General features: G+C 37.8%; 1 protein-coding gene across 2 annotated transcripts in view; it reads right to left on the bottom strand.

The window, feature by feature from the left end:
• Positions 1-25,109, bottom strand: part of KCNT2 (potassium sodium-activated channel subfamily T member 2) — a 172,912-nt gene that overhangs the window by 124,686 nt on the left and 23,117 nt on the right. For both annotated transcript variants that reach the window (XM_076338001.1, XM_076338000.1), the window contains exon 2: positions 992-1,071. In XM_076338001.1, coding sequence (XP_076194116.1) covers positions 992-1,071 — 80 coding nt within the window. The remainder of the gene's footprint in view (positions 1-991; positions 1,072-25,109) is intronic.

Genomic DNA, 25,109 nt, shown 5'->3' with positions numbered 1-25,109 from the left:
GAGAACCAGTAGCAGTGCTTGGGTAACCTGTGGGACTCTAGTGGGAAATGGCATGCCCATGCCATATGCTGCTCTAAGTACAGTAAGCACCCTCAATCTCCAACTTACTTTCCGTGAACTGGCTGCGTAATTCAACAATAGAAAAAACATGCCTCATCTCTTAGAGTTTTCTTCGGAGTCCTCTCCTGAGGACCTGTCAGGAAAAGAAGGTGCCCATAATGACAGTGTCTCTACTAGCTATCTACAGGAAGAACTCATTACTGTGTTTTCATTTGTTAATCAAAAATACAGCATGCTTCTACAAAATGCACCTCAGCTCTGTATGGCATCACCGTGTAGGAAAATTCATCAGAATCTGGATTTTTCCAGCAATCATCAAGCAAGCCAAGCAGGAAAATTCTTGTGCTACTTGTCTGTAGCATGAACCCATCTCCAGTAGGATGAATTAACAGTTGCTTCCCACTCTCTTGCTTATTTCAAATAAACTTCCACATCATTCCTCGCCTTTGGATGCATACATCACACTTACCCAATCATAATCTAACAGAGATATCCCAGTATAGTAACTTATGACAATTCTCTTAATGTGCTTAGCCAGAAGGGTATGCACTTGGCAAAGGAATGGCCATGAATTCATACTAATTAACTAACTTCTGGTTTAATTTTTGTGCTGATGATTTCCTAGACATAAGGTCATGACTTGTTAGTGAGCATTGCAATGTCAGATCCATGCAAATTAGCCAACTTGATCATGATACAGAAATAAAATCACGTCACTAAGTATTTGATCCTACAAAATAAGTATGTTGTTTTTAAGTTTAAAGAATACTTTCTGAATTTGTTTTGGATATTATGTAAAACTGACTCCTCTACAGGGTAAAATTTTAGGTCAGAAGAAAATTAATGATAACTTTGCTGTTGCCTTCAATGGAATTGGATTCTACTCAAAGTATCACAATTATGCTTAACAGAAATTAATCCAACTGCTTACTTGATCTTTGGTTTTTGATGAAGAAGAGCTTTAGTCTCTCTTTAAATGTATTTTCATTCATATAGAATTCAACTTGCACCCTGAAATATAAAAGGAAGTATTAGAATTGAATATGAAAGATAAAACATGATTTTTTCAAAATAATTTGTTTCCCTAATCATCTGTTCTTTCTATATAACTGGAGGAACATATAGTGAGTGTTCAGCCAAAAGCTCACTTGGATTTGAATTATTAATGTTAAAAGATTAAAAATCAAAACAATAAACCTCGCAACAAGCCAAAAAACCTACTTAGTTTATCCCCCTTACATGCAGAATCGGTTTCATACTACTTGGACACGCTACACTGCAAAATCAGAAGCATCTACGGTTTTGGTATTTTCATTGGAAGACTATTCTCCTATCTGCATCTTGGTAAGGAAGATTTCCTTGATGTTCAGGTTAAACCTTCCATCTCAGTTTAACTCTCTTCCTGCAAAATTGACATTTTAATGATTCTTCTTTTTTCTATCTTGTTCGTATCTCTGTTAAGCATTCACATCTCAGTTAAGCGTTCACTTGTTTGTGTTCACCTTTAATCAAATGCTCATGCACCAAACAAACCACCCTCTCGGAACTTCGCTTTTGTCACAATGAAATACTGAGACCAGAAAGCAAAATTATACTGTGATCATACAATATTGTACAGAAAGTAACTCCCCTTCCTGATTATATTAAAGCAACAGTAACATCTTTTTTTCCTCCCTTCCCCAAAAATTTGCCAGGATTTCATGTTTCTGTTCCTCAATTCAGTCCAAGTACAACTCATGCAATAGTTCTACAGACCAGAAGAGAGAAGAAAACTCTTGCAGGGGCTGGCAAGGGGAAAAGAAGGTGTGCATTAGTTGCATAGAAAAACTTAGGCCACTCCAGAGTTGTGGAGCTGTAGGCCGAGTGCAGCATTAGTTCCATATCCACTGAACTCCCTGCTCTACCCAACTGACTGGATCTCCCTCACCAATCCCAGTTCTCCTCCAGCAATGAATCACTTTACCCAGCACAATTTCTGTGCCTTCTTGAGAAGTCAGTTCTCAGTTTGAGAACTGTTCTACTATTGCTAAGGAATAAAGTGATATCACAAAAGTGAGTTACTACCTTACTTCTCACTTTCTCTGTATACCCTCATGTGTTGCAAAATCGCATATATCTTTTCTGTTCATAGGCATACTTGATCTTTATTTGGGCATTTCTTTTCAGCGGTCTTTCATCAAATGACTATATTTCAATTACTTGTTCTTATATGTACTGTCATGTTTTTCAAGCAGGATCCTGACTTTAGTTTTTCCCTTCTTGCAAGTAAAGCCTTTGCTGAAACAATTTTTGTATACTCTAATGTTATCTATAGTCTCTCTCTTTCCCTCAAATACTTGTCTAATACCATATATTTCTGTACACTTAGGGAATTGGAAGATTACTTAGTTATGGGCCCAGAATGGATGCCATCTCAGGTAATGTGACTTTTTCATGCTTGTGTACTTATTACCAGAAGTTTAGGCATATCACTTTGTAGGACAAGGTCAGCACGTCATAAAAAGAATGCTCTCTATGACTCAGTGAGGTCAGTTAATTTTACATAGTCACTTAGCTTTGGTGTGATTTATCATAGTGTTCCTTGTAGAATGGAGAATTACACTGCTTCCTATTCAGAGGAAGCAAAAACATAACCTTATTTTTAAGAATCTATATTGGAACTAAGCTCTATAACTTAGAGAATTTTGAATTTATTTCTGTGCAATGACATGTTTGACACAGCCACTAACGGAAGTACAATTTAGATAGTTGGTAACATTAAGGCAAATTAAGGAAGCATGTCCAGGGGTTAATTAGTAGGTGAGCAGGTTTGTGGGGGCCTGAGCTCTGCTTCAGTTCTTTTCTGCACATTTCCCAAGGTACTTACTGTCATTAATGCAGTGACAGTTTTAGTGGGAAACATTTCCCTTGATTTGGCAGCTGCCACATGCCAAGTGTATATACTTAATCTTCAAGGACATATTTCAATAGGTAAACAAAGTGGCACAAGCTATTGAAGTAAGGGATGTTATTTAAAAGGAGCACAGTATTGGTGATCTTTTTTACACATTTTAAACTAATCTCAGATTTTTCAGTAAGAAGATTACAGTAGTCACTTATCATGAAAGAACAACATGTTAACAGTAACCATGATTTAATGGTAATGAGGAAAGAGGATGTGGGAGCTAATCACCCTCCTATCACTACCATTATGAATTGCTCTGATAGCCTTCTAACAGCTGTCTACTCTTTCCTTAGCAACCTGTGCTCACAGCAGACTGGGATTCCACAGTGCAGCAGTTTCCATGGCAAAATGGATTATGAATGCTGCTAACACCACTTCTGTGGCTCAACTCCTCCTTCTCCTTCCCCTGCCTTTTTTAAACTTAAGTAAACACTATATTGGCTTTCTACGTTTGCAGGAAATACATTATCATGCAGCTATAATCAATGTGCACTTTCACGATACTCTGGCTACCAGACAGAGAATATTTCACTTTATTTCTTAAAGGTTACTATTTATTAAGTAAAGCTAAGAATGAATGGCTGAAGGAGCCACTGGCAGGGATAAGGACAGAAACCTCCAGATACTGTTCCTTCCCAATAGTCTGCTTTTTATTTTCAGGGAGAACACTCATTCTACTTGATCCTTTGTTGTAATCTTTTAATGATTAAAATTCTACCTCAAGTATTTGCTCTTTTCTGTCTTTTTCCCACTATGAAGTGTAACGTAGAAAAGGAGTATTTCGGGAATGTAACACAAATAAATTCTGATCCTGGCTTGCAATATTAAGATCATTTAGTAGTAGTAGTAGTAAAAGGCTTGAACAAGCTTTTTCTGGACTTAATTAAGTACAAGTTAGTAAGGATGTTTCAAGTGAGTGAGTGAAATTCATTGCCACATACTTATATAAAACTTGATTATTCTGTTGCAGGATGAATACTTGTTGGTATTTGATTCCAAGCAAATGGTTCTGATGAAATGGCACACATGCAGTACAGGGTGACAAGTATATGTGTACGCACATCATCTGGCCTATGGAATAGGTTTGATTTTGTTCTATATTTCTAGTGTAAGTAATTTAAAAGTGTAGTTTAAACAATTTGTGCTTCATGTTTTTTATCTTCCTGTAAAAGACAGCTGTAGTTCAGGTGTTTTGTAGTTGTTTCGTAGACCAAAAGGAAATCAGACTGAAGGATTAAAACGCTGTTCCTTGAGGATAGTTACTGGGACAGAAATGATGAACATAAGGATTTTGTGTATGCAGTCAGTTAATTGCTTCTGACTTTTTCTGTGTATGTGGTAGGCATTGAATATTCCATGAAAAGCTGCTTTTGGAAGTTAAAGAACAGGTCTTATGCTTTACTGACCCTTGTTTCAGCTTTATTGAAAATGCACAAATACGTGGCTGATATACCTGTGGCAAAAACAACTGAAGTTACATGATTCTCTTGAAAACACAGTGTGGTTTTTTTAACCTTTTTAAAATTAAATACTGTTAATACTGGTCTTCCCTGGTTTAAGCCTAAAGAATAATGATGTCAGTGGAATCTTCCAAACTGCAAGAAGCATCTTGAAGTACCCAAAGTACGAGTATACATTGCACTCTTCTAACTCAGTCAAGATGTAATTTGAGTAGTACATTTTAATGTAATACAAAGTATAGCAGGAAAATACTAATTCATGCCAAGGACACTAATGCAAAGCACTTCTCATGTAAATCACTGGGACCAATCTGTCTGCACTCTGGTTACTTAATTAATTTTGTCTGCATTTTTCCATTGCTATTTACGATGTCATTCTAACTCCATAGCCACGCTTTACTATAGTAACAATATTACTTTGCACCCTCAAATCTACAAATTGGCTTTCTTTTGTATTAGAAAATAGCAGATTTGGCGAAAGAAACCCTTCAAAAATGAAAGTATGAGTTGGATTTCTCACTACGTGTGTGCTAAGAGCTGTAAATGTTTATGCATACTACTTCTTGACATTGGAATCAAGAAGAGGTGTTAACTGTGCAAATCGAGCCAATCTGAAGAAAACGACATCAATTTATTTAAAAACATCTTTATGGGAAGAGCCTTGTAACATAGACACAATATGCTTTTTACTGGGATTTTCCAATCCAATATATGTGAAATCCCATTAGATTTCAAACCTGAGAGTTTATTATGTAGGGTGTAGATGGGTACTTAAAAATTAAGCATTTGAAGTGCTAAAGTGAACTGTTACTGTCAGAGCTTATTTTACTGCAAAAAAAAAGGAAATGGGCATTTTTTTCTTATAGCTTCTAATAAAAAATTAGTCTATTTTAATGATGACTGTCTTGGGTAGCAGCTCTCTTGTTTCTGAAGTTTTGCAAGTTCTGAAATACTCAGAACTCTGATTTGTTTAGGGCTTCACTGAGACATGGTAATTTGACTTTCCAGGACTATTTGTTCCATCAGAATCAATATAGAATCATAGAATAGTTTGGGTTGGAAGGGACCTCTAAAGGTCATCTAGTCCAACCCCCCTGCCGTGGGCAGGGACATCTTCAACTAGATCAGGTTGCTCAGAGCCCCGGCCAACCTGGCCTGGAATGTTTCCAGGGATGGGGCATCCACCACCTCTCTGGGCAACCTGTACCAGTGTTTCACCACCCTCAGCGTAAAAAATTTCTTCCTTCTATCTAGTCTAAATCCCCCCCCCCTTTAGTTGGAAGCCATCCCCCCTTGTCCTGCCGCAACAGGCCCTACTAAAAAGTCTGCCGCCATCTTTTTTATAAGCCCCTTTAAGTACTGATAGGCTGCAAGAAGGTCTCCCCGAAGCCTTCTCTTCTCTAGGCTGACCAACCCCAACTCTCTCAGCCTTTCTTCACAGGAGAGGTGTTCCATCCCCCTGATCATTTTTGTGACCTTCCTCTGAGCCCGCTCCAACAGGTCCATGTCTTGCTTGTTGAATGATACCTCATCATCTTGTGCTGATGGAAACGGCGGTAAGACCAGTACTTTTCTATTACTGGTTCTTAACTTGGGGAAGCCTTCTGTTTCTCCTGGTAGGAAATCGGTCATTAGTTGCATACTTCATGATGAACACTGAACAGATAAAGTTCTGAGTTTTTCATTTCCTCTCCATGCTGAATGATAGCACCCCAAAACAAATGGTAGTAATTGGGGGAGGCAGGGCGCTTGTTTCCTCCCACTTATTGGAAAGATGGAAAAGTTGCTATTTTGCAGCCTGCTTATTTGGTAGGCCGTTCTTGCAGTGTGAGCATGACATGAGAGAGTTGTGGAGATCAGGGCCTCAACATTTTTCTGGGTACTTTAGGACATAGTCTTTAAAAGCTGCGTCCCTACTAAAGCCGTTTGTGATACACTATGCTGATGAAATCTAACATTTGCAATATGGCCCTGCATTTTCTTAAAGATTATTTCTAACAAGCGTAGAATAATTAAAACTGACAGATAGAAGGTCTTTTTCTGATAGGGGATTTTATCTGTTTATTATGAATAAACCAATTAATGTTTTCCAGATTTCTGCAGAACTGTGTTCATGTAATACTCTCTTGTAGATTCTTTATAATATCTAACATTGTGAATGTACATGACAGAACACAGGTTCCACACCTTCTAATAACTGCCTTGTAGTATGCAGTATTACCTATTATCTCCTTATTTTTCCAAACTAAATTCTTGCAGTACTCCTCTAGAATAACCCATGCTGTATAATTGTCTGGTTCAAATTTGAACTGTCATGTAACAAAGACATGTTTGGTCATCTTAATACTTAGAGTGTATGCTATGACACCTGTACCTGGGTGTTTCTTTTGTTCTTTTCTTTCTATGGGTATATTTATTTAGAAGTTACCTTCTAAATCAGTGAATCTGAGTTAATCTAGTGAAGTTTTTCCAGACATACCTACATTCGCTTGATCATGTAATTGGATGTTACCGTAAGTAACGGATTTATAGAGATCGGGTGTTATCCGTGTTACCGTAAAAATTCTCTGTATTAATGGAGATAGAAATAGCATGAACTGAGTTCAGCTTAATCACAAGTTACAGAATAAAGGATCAACAATGCATAAATAACCTTGTAGCTTAGAACTGTATGTGTGCTCAAACCCTTTTCACTGTATCTTTCCAATAAGTGCTGCTTGTTTCGATTGAAACAATTCCAAGACAGCATCAGAAAATAGGCCAAAGCGAATTTTTCAGGTTGCACAAAGTAAAAATTTGCACCTGCAACCACAAGAAAGTATTTTCTATGTAAAACCAAGCTTTTTCTTTACTTAATTGTTCAAAAGCCAATATGCTAAAAAGTCAGCCCTGAATTAAAATTTTTGTTACAATTTAAATAGTATATCTGTATCTATATTTTTATGTATATAAATACAAATATATTTTAAAATCTGATTGTGAGCCAGCTTCATGTTCCTTTTTACAATCAGCTGGCCTCAGTTACATAAAACTATCTTTGTGAAAACTGTACAGGTCCATGGCAGCAATGTAATATTACAGCAAGAGAGATATGAAATAACAATATTTTTCAAACTTTTCTGTGCAAAATATCTTCATTTTTTCCGTTTCTTTGAGGGAAAGATTTTTAAGGGAAGACTGATAGCAAGTGACTGAGACTCAGTCGTGGGTAGTATGCATGCTTTTCAATCAAATAATAATACTTTTCTTTAAAATCCCCCATTGACAATCAGTCTTGTAATTCAAAAAGGAAATTATCATCTCAGGCATGCATCCATGAAAAGCAGTGACAAATTCACCATTCTAGTAATGGTGCAGTAAATAAAAAATGAATGTGCAATCTGTATTCTTTGTCATTGGAAACTTTGTTTTTAAAAAACAGAAAATACTATGATGTTTTACTATGGGGAAAAGAAATCTCAGAGCAATCTCCCTCTCCATTTTAGTGGCCCTGCAAATACCACACACTCGACTTTTTACTGCAAATACACTTTCCTGTTGCAAATCTATTGCCTAAACCTAGAAAGTTAGTAAATCAAGTGTGAATGGAGCATTAAGAAATAGTGCTCTTTTAAGCTAAATCTTGCAAGAAAATCACAGAAGGAAGATACTTGACAAGTTTGGTAAAATTTTTGGTTTTTTTTTCTTTTTTTCCCCAAAGCATACAAGGGGAGGGAAAGCACACATATTTTAAAGTGAATTTATTGCATGTGAAAATAGCTCTTTTTAACCTCTGGGCAAAAATACTTCACTTGTAGGATATATACAGTACAGAGCTACTGCAATGAAAATCCATTATGCAAGGCTTTTTAACTGTGTAAGTCTGAGTATCAGAGAACTCTGAGTAATGGGGGTATGCTTCATGAGTTTGACTCCAGACACTGTTCAGTTGTATGTATTAGTGCCAATTAACCATACCTGAATAGCAGGAATGTTTTTTTTTTAAATAATGTTGGCAACTACTTGTCAAACAAAGACTTGAAACAAACTTGTTGAATATCAGGCATACTGTGATAATACCTTTCCATTGCTATCAGCCTGGATTTAACTCTATATTAGAGTGTTAGGAGCAAAAGACACAGTAACCCATTACAAGCTACCATATCTTTATTTTTTCTGCTCAAATTTTATTCTCTGTTCACCGGGATAATTTCTCTATTGCTTTCCTGAAATTATTTTTCTGTACCAACTCTTCTCTTTGCCATTCAACAAACATTCAATTTTTGTTTTAAGGGAAAGGTTGCTTTGCCATGAAAGGCAACAAGACAGCTGGTAATCCATGAGTAATCAAACTGCCTTAGGAGGAGGACGACTCCTGTGCCTAACATGCTCTATTCCTCTGTACCACAACTACATGTCCCTATCACCTGTTGATGTTCTAAAACAAAAAGACAAAAAGATGACAGATCTCCTACAACCACAGCAGTCTATTCATTGAATCTATCCTCTCTGTGATAGGTGAGGTATACGCAGGGTCAAGCAGCTTGCCTGGGTACCCTGCATACATTGTATGAATGAATTAGAAATTACTGTTCTTAGAACAACATGCCTCAAGTTGTTGATTTAAAATTTAACAGTATTTTCTACTACAGTATTTTAATGCTAACCATTGCAAACCTTCAGTTTGAAGCTACTTATTAATGCTTACTAAACTTGTCTGTTGTAACATTGCCAATTAATTGTTACCTTAGTAAGACTCATTCTTTCTCAAAAAACCCCTTAGTTATTTCCCCAAGTAGACACACTTGTGTCTACACTACACAGTCTGCACGGTCAGAGGTAGTTTTAGGAGATGTTTGTAGCCCTCCATCTATTTACCTTCTTGCCCCCAACCTCTTTCTTTGGTCCTCTGAGACCTCTCTCCTGCTACTCCATGCTCAGCTCACAATTTACTCTCCACCATCCCCTCATTCCAACTCCTCCTTCTTCCTATTCTTCCATCCAAATTTTAAGACTATTTTCAATCCCTTCTTCAACAGTTCCTCTTCTCTAATTCCTTGCAAAATTCACCCTGTCTTGTCGTCTTCTATGTAGTACAGAATTTCACTATTTCACTTGAAAACATTGAGGAAATGGCACACTGTCCCTCCTGTGGTTTCTTTTCTTTGCTCTAATTCCCTACATGGACCTTTGCTTTCAACACGCTTTTCTTATTTACACTCTCACCGTCTGGAATTGTAACTCAGGACTCTGTTTTTTTTCCTTTCATTTCCTTAGTAACTAGTCCTTTTCTGTGCTCCTTTGGAAACTTCCTTTCCTTCTGGTCAAAGTCTCATTCTCTTATTTTTGCTTCTGCTTTTTCTTTTGCAGGAAGAACTCATTCTCTCCCATAGCACCACCACCTCTAACTCTAACCACAGTCAAAACAGAATGTATAGCCTTCCCTCTAGGCCTCCTTCCATGTCACAATTTCACGGTTCTTCGTCACCAAGTGTCATTAATTTAGTGTTTCCTCTGGCAACTTCTCCTTTTTCATTATCCACCTCCTCCTGTCACTTTATCTTTCAGTAATCTAAATAGTAAATCTAAAGGTCATTCCCTTCCTTCTGAATTCCCAGTGTTCAAAATCTTGGCCTGTGCCATGGGTAGCTCTGGACTTTACTACTCTTAAAGTTATCATTTCACGACCTTGAGAAATCTCAGTCTTTTGAGATGTTTAGCTTTCCTCTTCTCTTGAATTATTTCATCAATTTTCAGCCTACTTCCACTATTGCACGTTAGGATAGCCCACAAATATCAAGGCTTTAATAAATAAACACTGCAGCACTGCATAAACACCATATGGGCCCTCTTACTGTTGGTGCTATATGGCTCTTAAAAGATACTTCTTCCTCAGGCCCATCAGAAACTTAATGGTGAGCATGTATGAAAATATGCAGCGTATGTTCAAAATAGATGTATGGCAGTGATGGAGTTTTATCACTCCTACTCCAACACTTAACATGTGATGTTATTTCTCTGTTGGTTTTATTTTAACAAGTTTGGATTCAGTTTGCATACTCCCCATTTAACACTTTTCTCTTACAAAGCAAGCAGCCAAACACTATGAGGGACATTGTCATGGAGATTATCCAGATAAAGCTAGAAACAGGTGTTCAGATAAATAGGAGCCTTAAACTGTTCTGGTAGATTTTGTCATCTCTAGAATATTAAATAAATAAAAATCTTAAAGACTCATTGCTCACTTTAGATATGGCAGTTTACAGGTACACACACCTTTCTTACATATAAAAAAAAATACCTGTGAATGAAACATGTCATCTTTGTTTAGGCTTAGGAGCTACTTATTACTTTTTATTTTCTTTCTTTTTTTCTTTTTCTTTTTTGTGTGGGTGTAGTAGTCCAGGGCTTAAAACAGAAAAAACCACTGTGTGTGCATAGGTCTCATGTTTAATGAGAGAAAGGATGAGCCCAACATGTCTTGACTTCAAGGAAATGCTGAGCAAACACCCTTCTTAAATTTGGTCCCTTGCAAGTGACTCGAGTTAGCCTCTGATTACCAGAGAAATCCAAATCGCTGTTCACTTAAACTCTACTTCTCATCTGCAAGACAAACGTATCTGACTCTTCTGTTACTGCTCTTCTGTCAGTTATCTTTTCCTTCCTTCTTACTTTTCAAGATGGCATCTTTTCAAAACTAGGAAGCAGAACAAAGCTGAGAGCTGTTCGTACATGGTATCCTCACAGATTAGATCGCTTATCTCAGTTTTATTTTTACTTAAAAAATAAGAAATTAAGATTTAGTTTTCTGAAAATGCAGCAGAAGGGAGAAGAAAAAAAAGAGCAGATGGATAGAACAAAATCCAAAAAAGTAACAAAAAACCTTTGTGGGTGAATCCCAATCTGTCATTTTTTAAGTATCACATGACCAAGTGTAAAATATAATTTTAAATACGACTCATTAATATGTTACCTGAAACACAGAGCCAGCTTCCTAGTAGGTCTGATCCAAAGCCGACTTAGATCAATGGAAAGATTCTATTCACTTAGAGTTGAGTAAAATAATCAAATAGCTAAAAAATTCAAACTAGATATTTCCCTATTGCTTTAAGTATTTAATTACTATTTTTCTCCCAAAATGAAAGCAATTTTCTTGCTATTTCAATTATACAATGTATTTTACACAAAACTGGCAGGTCAGTGTGAGATTCAGAAGAGCATATATATTGATTCTTCTCTAATATAATTCCACAGCTTTTTAGTGTTACCATCTTGTTTTATTATTGCTTCTGTTTGCTGGCTTTTCTGCTTTTGTTTTTTTTACTGTATTATGCTAGTTATATTTGGTAATCTTCAATTATAGCCAACAATTTATTCAGTGTTTCCTGGAAAAATGCACAGCATAATTATATCCAGTCAGAAAAACAAATTTTGAAGGGTTTTTTTTTTTCAAAATGAAATTTTGGGATTCCATAAGTTAACCTACTTTTTTACCAAAGACATAGTAAAGTATAGGGAAGTATTAGCTGCACCTACCCAAAAGGAAATAGAAGGTTATGAAAAATTGTCTTAAACTATAGCATTCAGTGTAAACAGATGAATTTACGTGATCTGTGTATGGAGTCCTACTCACTGATTAACATTTCGTAAGGAGAGAAGTTTCAGAAATGGAATGTTCTGAGTTCTAAGATAGAAATGTCAACATGTCATGTCAAAATCACAAGTTCCTGTTTTCCCTCTGAAAATCATTTTGTTCAAGAAAGTAATTATATTTTATACTTCCTTTATTGTTCTTTAAGTAGAAAAATCTATTGAATTTTTCCAAGGAAAATGCATTAATCAACCCAAAGAATAGTTTTGTTTTCATTTTGAGTTTTGGTATTGCTTGGGTTTTCTGCCCCAATTAAAACAGAACATCTGAAATTTCGTAAATCTTTGTAGCCTTAAATTTATTTCCTGTACAACTACAGTTACTATGCAAGACATTATCCTGCCTTTTGTATCACATTGACCTGGTGGGATGTGATCTATATTCTTTGTCCTCTGTCTTGGGAATTGTATTCTTCTCATATTTCTCTGTCCGAACTTAGTTGTCATGATTGCTTTCTGAATAACTGTATGGGAATGAGAATATGATTCTTAGTTGTTTAACAGCTTCCCACAGGGTTCAGCAGTAAAAATGGCAAAAATAAGGCCATCTTCACTGAAAATACTGAGAAAAGTTTTATAAGAAGCATCAGATGAATTGGAATAGCCTGCAGTTGTCCTTCAAATGCGGAAGACTTTCTTCCTAAGTGTTAGGCTAAAAATGAGTATGTTTTACACTTAAGATCCTACTTTTTTTTTTTTAATTGGCCACCAAAGAGATATCTCTAAGCAATCTGAATTTTCTGACCCCATTCAGACTGACCTGGTTTTTTTTCTTTTTTCCATCTCCTAAAGCTGCTTCCTTCAAGACAAACAAAATGTCCACATTATAGATATTTGGAGGAGAAATGAAGCCTGAAATCATAGAATCATAGAATCATTGAGGTTGGAAAAGACCTCTAAGATCATCGAGACCAACCGTCGACCCAACACCACCACGCCCACTAAACCATGTCCCTAAGCGCCTCATCTACTCATCTTTTAAATACTTCCAGGGATGGTGACTCAACCACTTCCCTGGGCAGCCTGTTCCAATGTTTAACCACTCTTTCAGTAAAGAAATTTTTCCTTACATCCAATCTAAACCTCCCCTGGCGCAACTTGAGGCCATTTCCTCTCGTCCTATCGCTTGTTACTTCGGAGAAGAGACCAACACCCACCTCCCTACAACCTCCTTTCAGGTAGTTGTAGAGAGCGATGAGGTCTCCCCTCAGCCTCCTTTTCTCCAGGCTAAACAACCCCAGTTCCCTCAGCTGCTCCTCATAAGACTTGTTCTCCAGACCCCTCACCAGCCTCGTTGCCTTTCTCTGGACACACTCCAGCACCTCAACGTCCTTCTTGTAGTGAGGGGCCCAAAACTGAACACAGTATTCGAGGTGCAGCCTCACCAGTGCCGAGTACAGGGGCACAATCACTTCCCTACTCCTGCTGGCCACACTATTTCTGATACAGGCCAGGATGCTATTGGCCTTCTTGGCCGCCTGGGCACACTGCCGGCTCATGTTCAGCCGGCTGTCGACTAACACCCCCAGGTCCTTTTCTGACAGGCAGCTTTCCAGCCACTCTTCCCCAAGCCTGTAGCACTGCGTGGGGTTGTTGTGGCCGAAGTGCAGGACCCGGCACTTGGCCTTGTTGAATCTCGTACAGTTGGCCTTGGCCCATCGATCCAGCCTGTCCAGGTCCCTCTGCAGAGCCTTCCTACCCTCGAGCAGATCAACACTCCCGCCCAACTTGGTGTCGTCTGCAAACTTACTGAGGGTGCACTCAATCCCCTCATCCAGATCATCGATAAAGATATTGAACAAGACCAGCCCCAAAACTGAGCCCTGGGGAACACCGCTTGTGACCGGCTGCCAACTGGATTTAACTTCATTCACCACAACTCTCTGGGCCCGGCCGTCCAGCCAGTTTTTGACCCAGCGAAGAGTACACCTGTCTAAGCCAAATTTAGCATATTTCTCTAAAACAATATAAACCTGAAGTGTATATAACTATTAACCTTAAGAAAATAACATCTGAACATATTGCAGTTGCTGGATCTAAAAATCCAGCTTCAAAATGAAGCCAGTGAAATGCCTTCTGTATTTCCTGTGATGTGATACTAACATGATGCCTCGGAATGTGAATCACACAATTCCCTCAAAAAATATTCCGTCTACTATAGAAAAAACCTTGCAGGTAAAATTCATCTCCAGTCAATGAAAGTTTGGCACTTAGCCTACAATTCACATGTGCCTATTCTGCAAAGGCAATCCAGGTATGAACTACACTTTCAGAAACTAGTGGACTTTACTGCCAAGTCACGGGAAAGTAAGCAGCGAAATTCTTGAGACACTATAACCTTCAAATATTTAGACCTTTACTTCACCAGAAGGAAGTTGTTGCTAATTTTAGTCTCCAGTAAGATCACTTGTAGTCTGTATATACACCTCTATATACTTGTGATACATACATCTTTAATTCCTTATTTGACCTCTTTCCTGTTTCCTTCAGCAAAACTGTAGAATGTTTCTTCAGCTTAGGAGATGTGAAAGAAGAAAAGTGCTCAATTTCATTTTCTGTTACCACCCTTACCACTTACTCCTTTCCTTCCATCCCAAATCCTCACAACTTCCTCTTGCCACCCCCAGCTATCACCACAGTTTGCTTTGTCACCTCCTAATCCCCTCCAGAGAAGCATATGATGAGCATGGAGTAAGTGCCAAAGCTGCTCTCCAGGGCCCTGTGCAGCACTCACTCACAGCAGTTTACACAGCACGAAGAAGGCTGGCTGAGTTTTATGCTATGTGGAAGGTAAATCCATGTACACCTCTACCTAGCAATGTAAACAGAAATATCTGGGTAGGACTGGCGAGTTAAGAGATTATATGTTCAGAGAAATTACCTGAAACCTTTGACAGGTGCCATATAGTGCAATAGAGTTTAAATAAAAGTCTGACAGTCCAAATCACTACTGCAGTAGTAATCCACGAGGGCCAAATGATAAAACTTATTATTTCTCCAGTTGTGTGTTTAAAAAACGAACAACCAACCAACCACCAAAAAACCCCCAGAAAACCACAAGAAACAATTGTTACAAAGGAGGCATAGACAGCAACTACCACAATGAAGCTTAAACACAGGCTGGAGGAAGTGGAAGCAAAGCCTCACAAAGAAGCATACAATGTGGCAAGTAAAAGTGGCTGCCCAGGATTATAACGTGGGCAGTAGCTACTTTACACAAAGTCGTTGGGCTCAGACTGATGGAACAGAGGGGACCTTTGTTTCCTTACTTTTGCAACCTGCAGTGGGGGAAATAGCAGCCCTGAAAGGAGGAGACGCCCAAGCCTTGGGCTTTGATGTGAGCTTGCTATTACTCACACTACACAGAAAGAGCTGCTGCCAGAGGTCTGGCAATGCAGAGATGTTTACGACGTGAGGCTGTGCTTAGACTGCACTTCCAGGTCTACCAGTTTCAGTTTGAACTAGCCGAACTCTTCAATGTTGTGGTGAATGAGTGATAAACTTGCAGTCAGGTGTATACACGATATGGAAAATATGTACACGTGTTCAGTGTGGAGTCTTTTACTAGTGTAGATTTGGGATCTCTCCGCAGAAGCAGCAAAATCTTTAAGGAATATTCAGATGCATGTCCTCACTGAATCATCTATTTGGTATTTATCAGCTTACTACTGGCTTTCAGGAAAGTCACGTGGGTAGTTTTTAGTTTACAGATGTGGTAGCTGTTTGATTTACGTTTGGAACTAGATAGTTATTTACCAACATGTAGTTCACCGCTCTCTCTACTGCTTTCAACAATGCAATTTCTTGCTAACTATCATTAAATCTATCAGTACTGACCAATCAACACTTGATTTGCTCATTACCAGATAAACCAGCGGTACAGATTTGTGTATGAATTAGATGTAAACACAAAAATCACTTACCTGTCAACCATGTAGAATAGGCTGGTGCTGACTGTTGGCAGACAGTAGTAGATACATTGTCAAGTCAGGATGTTGGTTTATGACCAGTGTAAGAACCTGCCATCTCCACAAGGGTGGTCTCTACGCATGTCACCCTTACAAAGGGGTGATTTCCAGATGAGTCTGACTAGGAATTTGCTCTAATCGAAGACTACTTATATTCTATCCTTTGGAGAGAGGATCAGTTGGATCAGTTTGTTGATCAGACTCCTCTTAATCGTGATTTTCGTAGCTAATGCAAAGGCATAGCAGGAGCAAACACTCTCAGATAGTGGAAAAGACAGGACCTTAGTGCAACTGCAGTGTTTGACTGACTGACAATGATATGAACTATCTCTTTGTATTAGTGTAAAAGACAGCATAAATTTGCTGCCACAAAGCTAACGGACCAATTCTTCCATTGCCCAGATAACGAGAATAATGGGAGGAAAGGGTAGGTGGGGAGATGACAACCAAAAACTCTAGTCTAGGATTGTACAGTGTGATGTTCATAGAATTGCATTCATAAATGTCATTATAGGTATCTGGGTTTATATTGCTATTGAGTTTTTTTTAAAAAAATGGTGTTATCCATAACTATGTTTAAAACTAAACCTTGATTTAGCATAATAAACTGTTGTGCATTCATTACCAGTGAGACTTTTGCTGGCTATACGTACTTCCATCACTGGTCCTTAGCTAGCGAGCCTTTTAGGAAAGGCCTTCCACTGATTCTGTAAAACATCTATGCTATTTGTAATGCAGTAGTAATAGCTGTCATAGGTCCATTACACATTCATTCAGGATTTTTGCAACTGGCAAATTTATATATTTATAAACAGGATTTCAAAAATAAAATAGTTGGTTCATTTTTGTCTCCTTCAAACCTGGACTACAGGGGTAGTTTAAACAGAACATATCACTTGTTTACTTGATCATGCTAATAATCCTCCAGTCAAAGCCCATTTCACAAACACAAGTTACTTCTAAGATAGTACAGGCGTTTCTCAGCAACTTTTCCTTAATCACACTGCCTGTATTAGGCAGTCCAATAACATTTTGTAAATGTTAACTAATACCAAAGTTCCAGAGCACATTTTAGCACTTCAGAACACACCATCAGGAGCACTTTGGTATCATTAGGAAAATGTTGATGATTTGTTTCAGTAAGAAGTATATTGATGGTAAGAACAAAATGGAGACAATATGGGAATATACATGGGAATGGGATGAGCATTGATGGAGGGGAAAGTCAGAAAAGAGGATATACCAAAATGAGGCTGTATTAGAATAAGCAACAGTGTGTTATTTGCTCTGCTCTTACGTTATTTCCTCTTATCACTTACCACTGTCTGCTAAATAACTGACCAAACAGACCAGTTCAATCTGCTAAATAATGGACTAAATAGTGTCTGCCTTGGTGCAGACACTCTTAAATTTTAAAAGAAACCTAATTGAGCAAAGACAAATATGACTGGAAAAAATGAATATTGTAAGAGCTTTCACCTTTTTAACAATGGGAGTTAGAAAACTTATAATCTTAACTTCCAGCTGTATAAATTTACACAGTCAACTGAAACAGCATTATACACTTCTAGCTTACTAAAATAAAGCATGATATAGTTCCCTATTTCAATTTGTAGTGTTCGTAAAATCAAAATTGATCCTTTTACAGAACTGTGTTTGAAAGAAGTACAAGTAAGAAGATGCATAAACACAGTATTCCCAAAAGGAGGCTTTTATGGGTCATCTTTTTTGCACTAAACCAATTCTGGAGAAGTAGTAGTTACCTGCAGTCAAGAGCTGAATCCCCTGTCCTACTCTATCGCATAAATACGTATCTACACATGAAGGTTATCAAGCCACTGTTCTGTCTAGAGGAAGGCTGTGTTCCATTTACTGCTGTAACCTTGTCTATTTTTCCTTCAGTCATTCTTCCATTTTCATGTTTGCTGTCTTCAAATGTTCTTCTCTCTAAAAGTACCTCTCAAGTATCATTCTTTTGTATGTCTTCAGGATTAGGGGTAGTTCAGCACCCTGAATTCTTCATTGTTTGATTCATATTTAATCTATACATCATGGTCCTGTGCTCCATCTACTTGCTGCATATTGCTTGACTTCTGCCACATTCTTTTTGAAATGGGATCCTATCATAGGCTCCTCTGTTTCCCTACAGTACTTTTCTACAATGGTCTGACCTAGATTCAAGGTCTCTGGATTGTATCAAAATACATTTAATAATAAAAATACAAGTCAAGTATGTATGAAGTTCAAAATCAGATTTTTTGTATATCACAATGCTTTCCTTCCAATGCTCTTTTGTTCCTCCCATTTTTCTCTTTATGAACCCCTAAGAATGCTTTGTCTTAAAAAAATTAAAATGTAAGAGTCTCAAGGATCCAATTCTATAGCCACTTAAGTTGGAGAGCACCTTAATATTTTAAAAGGACAGGAGATAAAGCTCAGTGTGGAGTGATTTCAATTTCTGTGGAGTTGCATAAGCCATGTTCTTAGCACAAATATGTCCACACAGTTCCTAATTGAATGTGAACAACATGCATGGGTATAGTCGTCTCAGATATATGGTTAATATTATTCAATGAATATCATAATTCTGCTTAGTTTTATACATTCTGGTTGTCGTACTCCTAACATTGCTAAAATGCTAGGAGTTTCCAAGCACAGAGACTAGGCTACAATGCCAGATATTGAATTGACATATTTTGTAACCACAGTATTAGAGATAAGAGTAAAGATTGAAAAACAGCAGCTAAATAAAATCATGGCAAAAGGCAAACAAAAATATTCTTATAATGTACATTAGGAATAACAAAAATGTAAGTACTAGTTAGAACGTCAACAAGAGATGAAAAAGAATAAATGGCACCCATGCCAAGACCTACAAGTTGGATTTAGCCTGGGAACAAACTAAGAATGAAGCAAATGACAGATATAAATAGAGTATGAGCTGTAGCACTCTGCTCCATTATGAGATAATTGGAAGAGATAGATAAGGGGGAAGTCTGAAGTGAACATCCTGTACTTAAATTTTTATAAGGCATTTGAACAGGTTCTCTGGAGATTGATACCAAAGGTAAAAAATCAAATGCTTGTAATAAGGAAAAGAAGTAAACAACTCAAAAAAGTAAATAAACAGGGTTGATACAACACAAAGTGAGTGCCTATCCTCACAGAAGACATTTGCTTTTGGAACGAAGGTATAGTAAAAATGTTGTTATGGCTATAGAAACATACCATCTTTTTTTTACATTTTGAATATAAATTAGCTTGAAAGTCAAAGAGGAAAACAACCTACTGAATAGGAAGGTAACTTAACTTGAAAAATAAAATAGTACAAAATCCTTTTTCATAAAGGAACATACAGTGTTCCTTCAGATAAAACAGAGAGAATCCTAAATAGAATAAGCCAAATAACTTCTTACAGACATAGCAAAGCAGAGGCTGGTTGCATCTCTAAAGCAGAAGCAGACTAAGGAGACAAAATTAATCTTTATTTGCCTTGAACCCAGACAATAAGAACACCAAAATAACCAACAGCAATGAATAGATATTTTGCAACATGTATACATATATTCAGTTGCAACATAAAGGAACTATAAATCACTTCAGCTCTCTTCTTATGTTGTGAATATATTGATCATTTAGGTAAAAATGTGTTCTTCAGCATTTACTATACAATCATAGAATCATAGAACAGTTGGGTTGGAAGGGACCTCTCAAGGTCATCTAGTCCAACCCCCCTGCCATGGGCAGGGACATCTTCAACTAGACCAGGATGCTCAGAGCCCCGTCCAACCTGGCCTGGAATGTTTCCAGGGATGGGGCATCCACCACCTCTCTGGGCAACCTGTACCAGTGTTTCACCACCCTCAGCGTAAAAAATTTCTTCCTTCTATCTAGTCTAAATCTACCCCCCTTTAGTTGGAAGCCATTCCCCCTTGTCCTGCCGCAACAGGCCCTGCTAAAAAGTCTGCCGCCATCTTTTTTATAAGCCCCCTTTAAGCACTGATAGGCTGCAAGAAGGTCTCCCTGAAGCCTTCTCTTCTCTAGGCTGACCAACCCCAACTCTCTCAGCCTGGCTTCATAGGAGAGGTGTTCCATCCCCCTGATCATTTTTGTGGCCCTCCTCTGGACCCGCTCCAACGGGTCTGTGTCTTTCCCATGCTGAGGGCTCCAGAGCTGGATGCAGTACTCCAGGTGGGGTCTCACCAGAGCAGAGTAGAGGGGCAGAATCACCTCCCTCGACCTGCTGGCCACGCTTCTTTCGATGCAGCCCAGGATACGGTTGGCCTTCTGGGCTGCGAGCGCATATTGCTGGCACATGTCCAGCTTTTCATCCACCAGTACCCCCAAGTCCTTCTCAGCAGGGCTGCTCTCAATCCTTTCATCCCCCAGCCTGTAGTGATACCAGGGGTTGCCCCAACCCAGGTGCAGGACCTTGCACTTGGCCTTGTTAAACCTCGTGAGGTTCACACGGGCCCACTTCTCCAGCTTGTCCAGGTCCCTCTGGATGGCATCCCATCCCTCTGGCGTGTCGACCGCACCACTCAGCTTGGTGTCATCTGCAAGCTTGCTGAGGGTGCACCTGATCTCACTATGTCATTGATGAAGATATTAAACAGTACCGGTCCCAATACGGACCCCTGCGGGACGCCACTCGTCACCAGTCTCCATCTGGACATTGAGCTGTTGACCACTACCCTCTGGATGTGACCATCTAACCAATTCCTCACCCACCGGACAGTCCACCCATCAAATCCATACCTCTCCAGTTTAGAGAGAAGGAAGTTGTGGGGGACCGTGTCAAAGGCCTTACAGAGGTCCAGATAGACGACATCTGTAGCCCTTCCCATGTCCACTGATGTAGTCACTCCATCCTAGAAGGCCACTGGGTTAGTCAGGCAGGCCTTGCCCTTGGTGAAGCCATGCTGGCTGTCTCGAATCACCTCCATGTGCCTTAGCATAGCTTCCAGGAGGATCTGTTCCGTGATCTTCCCAGGCACAGAGGTGAGACTGACTGGCCTGTCATTCCCCGGGTCTTCCTTTTTTCCCTTTTTAAAAATGGGGGTTATGTTTCCCCTTTTCCGGTCAGTGGGAACTTCACTGGACTGCCACGACTTCTCAGATACGATGGATAGTGGCTTAGGAACTTCATCCAAAGTTGCTAAGTTTATCTGAAGTTGCTAGAAGTTCATCTGTTAACCAGACTCTGACTTCTGTATATCTGGTCACAGAGGAGAGAAAAATGCTTTGTGGTCAAATGAGACAGGTATAGAATAAGCTGCTTTGGCTAAGGGGAAGAAAAACAGTTGGAATAGGCTGTCGGAACACTGTGTATTCCTACGTACATACATTAGGTCTTCAGATAATGTAGCTGCAGAATAAAATTGTAATGATTACCTCTTATTTTTCTGCTGTCTGTATTGCTTTGGTAAAATAATACACAGCTGACATGCAAGTGATAAACATAGTCATGTCTGCTTTATGAATTATATTTATATATAAGTATTGTCTAAGGCAAGCAAAGTACTTGGTATGCCCATAGGTGGAGGTAAAAGCAATCAACAGATTGCCAAATAAATACTTCAGTTGAACAAAAAAAACACAGGCTAAACATCAGTTGTTCAGTGCATCTGAATAAAGTTTTCTTAAGACCCTGATTCTGTAAGTATTTCTAGATTGGCATATTATCTTTTTTTTTTTTAGCACCAGAACATTAAGAATTCCAGTACATAGGACACTGCTTTGCCAGGTACTGAGACAAACAGAACACAAAGAAAAAATTAGCCTTTCCTATTAAGAATTTATGACTAAATATATAAAAGAAGATAAAGAATTTCATTACATTCACTGTTACAATTGGTCTTAGCATAATAAGTATTAAGAAGGGTATGAATGGGAATGAAAAAGTAAATAATTATTATTACTTTTTATAAAAGACCATATACATTTCCCCCATATGCAGACATATATCCTGCACCATTAAATGAGATTTTTGCTGTTTATCTTACTGTGGGCTAAGATTCTGTCTTCATATCTTGTAAGGCAAGAGCAGATGTAACAACCTTGATTTGTGCTCACTTTTCAATCTTCGTGCCTTTATGACAAGGAAATTAGTCTATTTTGGTAACTTTTCAATCTCAGGTTTTCTAATATTCTACTGCATTCACTCTTTTTTAGGATTTTTTTGTAATGAAAATGGAGGGTATATTTTTTTAAATACGGAAAGGGAAAAGAAATATTAACAGTTTCCAAGCTTGTGCAATTCAGAAAACCAGAGAGTTCCAAGGGTTTTGGTTTTTTTTCTTTTCTAATAGCTCAGACAAACTGCATGTAACCATCTTCCCCTCCCGGTACCTCTGTGACTGAACTGAAAGGTCTGAAACTGCATTGTTACAGCTGGGAGTCTGAGAAATTACCTGAAAGACAATGGAAAGCTTAGGACTTGTAGTTTACCACCTGCACTGGAAGAGCAGAAAGACTATGGTTATTTCATTTCCTACATTTTAAACATGCTATCATCTAATCTACTCATCTAATGATAGATAGGTAAGAGAAAACATGGCCTTCTGTTGCATGTCTTTGAGGTCCTGATTCAAATCCATTCTGTAGCCTGGACTTGTATTGTCTGTGGTCACTTGCTTATTTGAGCACTCTACTCTCCAACTCTAAAATGTTACCACAAAAACTACAAATAGATAAAATTTATAAAATCATGCTTACATACCTCAGTGTTGTGAAATATACATTATAATCACTAATGTAAAGGAAACAGTCTCAGTTAAGATGACCGAGTGTAAAATGCCTTGTCTTCAAAATGGTCCAGATTCTTATCATTAATGAAGCCATGAAATAATGACTGATTTGGGGAAATTTGTTGAGAAAGCTGTAGCCTGAATTCGGTCTAGACTCAGAGATTAAATAAATTGGTCTACCTGGAGGTTTTGGGTTTGTTTTTCTCAGAATCTTTTTTTTTTTTTCTTTCTTTTCAATTCTGCATAGTTGAAAAGAAAATTAATATAATTTATCAATAGAATAACTTTATTCCAGTTGACTGTGTTGAACTATTTCTCCCCTGGAAATGGAGAAGTATCTCTCAGATACATTCAAATATACTGTTAAATAGTATTCCTACTCCATTTATCAAGTCTATTTATGTCAGTATTTTAGCATTTATCCACCAATCCTACTTATGCTACCATATTCTGGGTGAGATGATCAAATACCAATGGGAAATTTTCTATACCACTCTGGATTTTCTCTTTGTTGCCTTTGAAAATCACCAGACTTTCAATGAATTTACTGAATTAACTGTAAACACTTATGACTACAACTTTTTTTTTATTCTGAATATCAACTTCATACAGTAATTTTATTTTTTATGCTTATCTGTGTAACATCTTATCAAAATCTCAGTCAGACTTCAGAGTAAGATTTAGATCTTCTGTATATGGTTAGAGAGCTATGTAGTACTTTATGAGAGTTTTCCTTGTAATGTTAATTACAAGGAAAAGAGAGAGCAAAACTTCCTCTTAGCTACCTAAATGCCACCTACTTTAAATGCTAGTTTATCTCTGATGCCAGATATTTACATTCTGATATAAAGCTTTACACACAAAAAAATTGTTCAAAGTTTCAGTTCATTATTTGACACTGTAATCTTCAGCCTGGGGTACTTTCCAAATTAAAATAAATGAAATTAAAAGAAATACTGGACATGCTTTGCTTCATAATATAAGTAAATTTCCCAGACTCCTGATACTCTGTATTAGCCAGTTTACATTCTCTTAGACAAGGGGCAACAGTACTTGAAATGGGACCTGGTACTAAGGTTTACAAGAAAACCAAGTGCTACAATATCCAGTTATCATTTTTGTATCTGCTTGTTTAGCATTGGACTTGTAGAGCAGTTTTATTTTCAAAAGTGCCCAAAGCATCTCCATTCTTAAAATACTGAATAACAACAAATTAACATATTATTTTCAATATTTTGACAGATACACATGAGTTATCTGTGAAGTTCTCAACTTCTAGAATATTTTTAGACTGTCAAACACTGGTCACTAAGATGTCACCTGAAATATTCTATTTGGGACCTAACAGTATGCATTGATAGCACTGCCATTTAAAATATATTATGTAATGTAAGAGAGAGGGGTTCACTGGCATAAGGCTCCATGAACCTCAATATAGAGTAGCACAGAATGGGGCCAGTAATTATTCATTGTACATACATCCCAACTTTGTAGGGAGTGAAAATGTACACATACGTGTCATTTATTAAACTGAGACTTAAAATAGAATAATAAACTATTATTTCACATTTGATAATGAAAAAATCAGCATACGAATTCACAGGACATTTGTTTAGATTAGTTGTGTTTATTTTTTACCTATTACGCCTATATTTATTCTAGTGATAAGGGGAACTGAAGCTAGCTTTGAGTTTTCCATACATTCAAAAATCTGTGCAGTTATATCTGGTGCCTTAATTAGTTACATCGGATCAAGGTGCAATGAGTAAAGTTGTTCATAAAGCTCGATACTGTATTGTCTGGTATGCTTTCTCTTCAACGGAAAATAACCTCTTCTACTCAGACTAAGTCCCATAAATATTCCCATTGAAATAAACAGGACTAGTGGTAGTAGAGGGTGATATTTAATGTAAAAAGATTAAAATCTCTCTGCAAGTTACTTAAAAAGAAGTTGTGGGTCGTGTGTGTGTGTGTCTGTATGTGTCCCATTTCTCCATAATTGTCAGAACACATTTTGGCTAACTTTCTTCATGTAGATTTAGTGTTTTTACAGTATTTTGATGAATACTTAATGATACACAGGGAGTGAAACTCTGGCCAAAACAATATTGTACAATACTGATGTAGTATTCTACAATCTTGCTGCACAGATCAGAATTTGTACAAATCCACTTAAGTAGCATGGCAATCTGATGCATAAAACATTGATGTTTCGCTTCCACAATATATAGTCTCAACTCTAAATCTGTTGGAGGTGAAGGACTGATTATGAGAAGAGGGGAGCATGGCAAATAAGGAA

The sequence above is a fragment of the Aptenodytes patagonicus genome, chromosome 5 (assembly GCF_965638725.1).
Source record: "Aptenodytes patagonicus chromosome 5, bAptPat1.pri.cur, whole genome shotgun sequence".
In the NCBI taxonomy this organism is placed as follows: Eukaryota; Metazoa; Chordata; class Aves; order Sphenisciformes; family Spheniscidae; genus Aptenodytes; species Aptenodytes patagonicus.
This window is presented reverse-complemented; position numbering and strand designations above follow the sequence as displayed.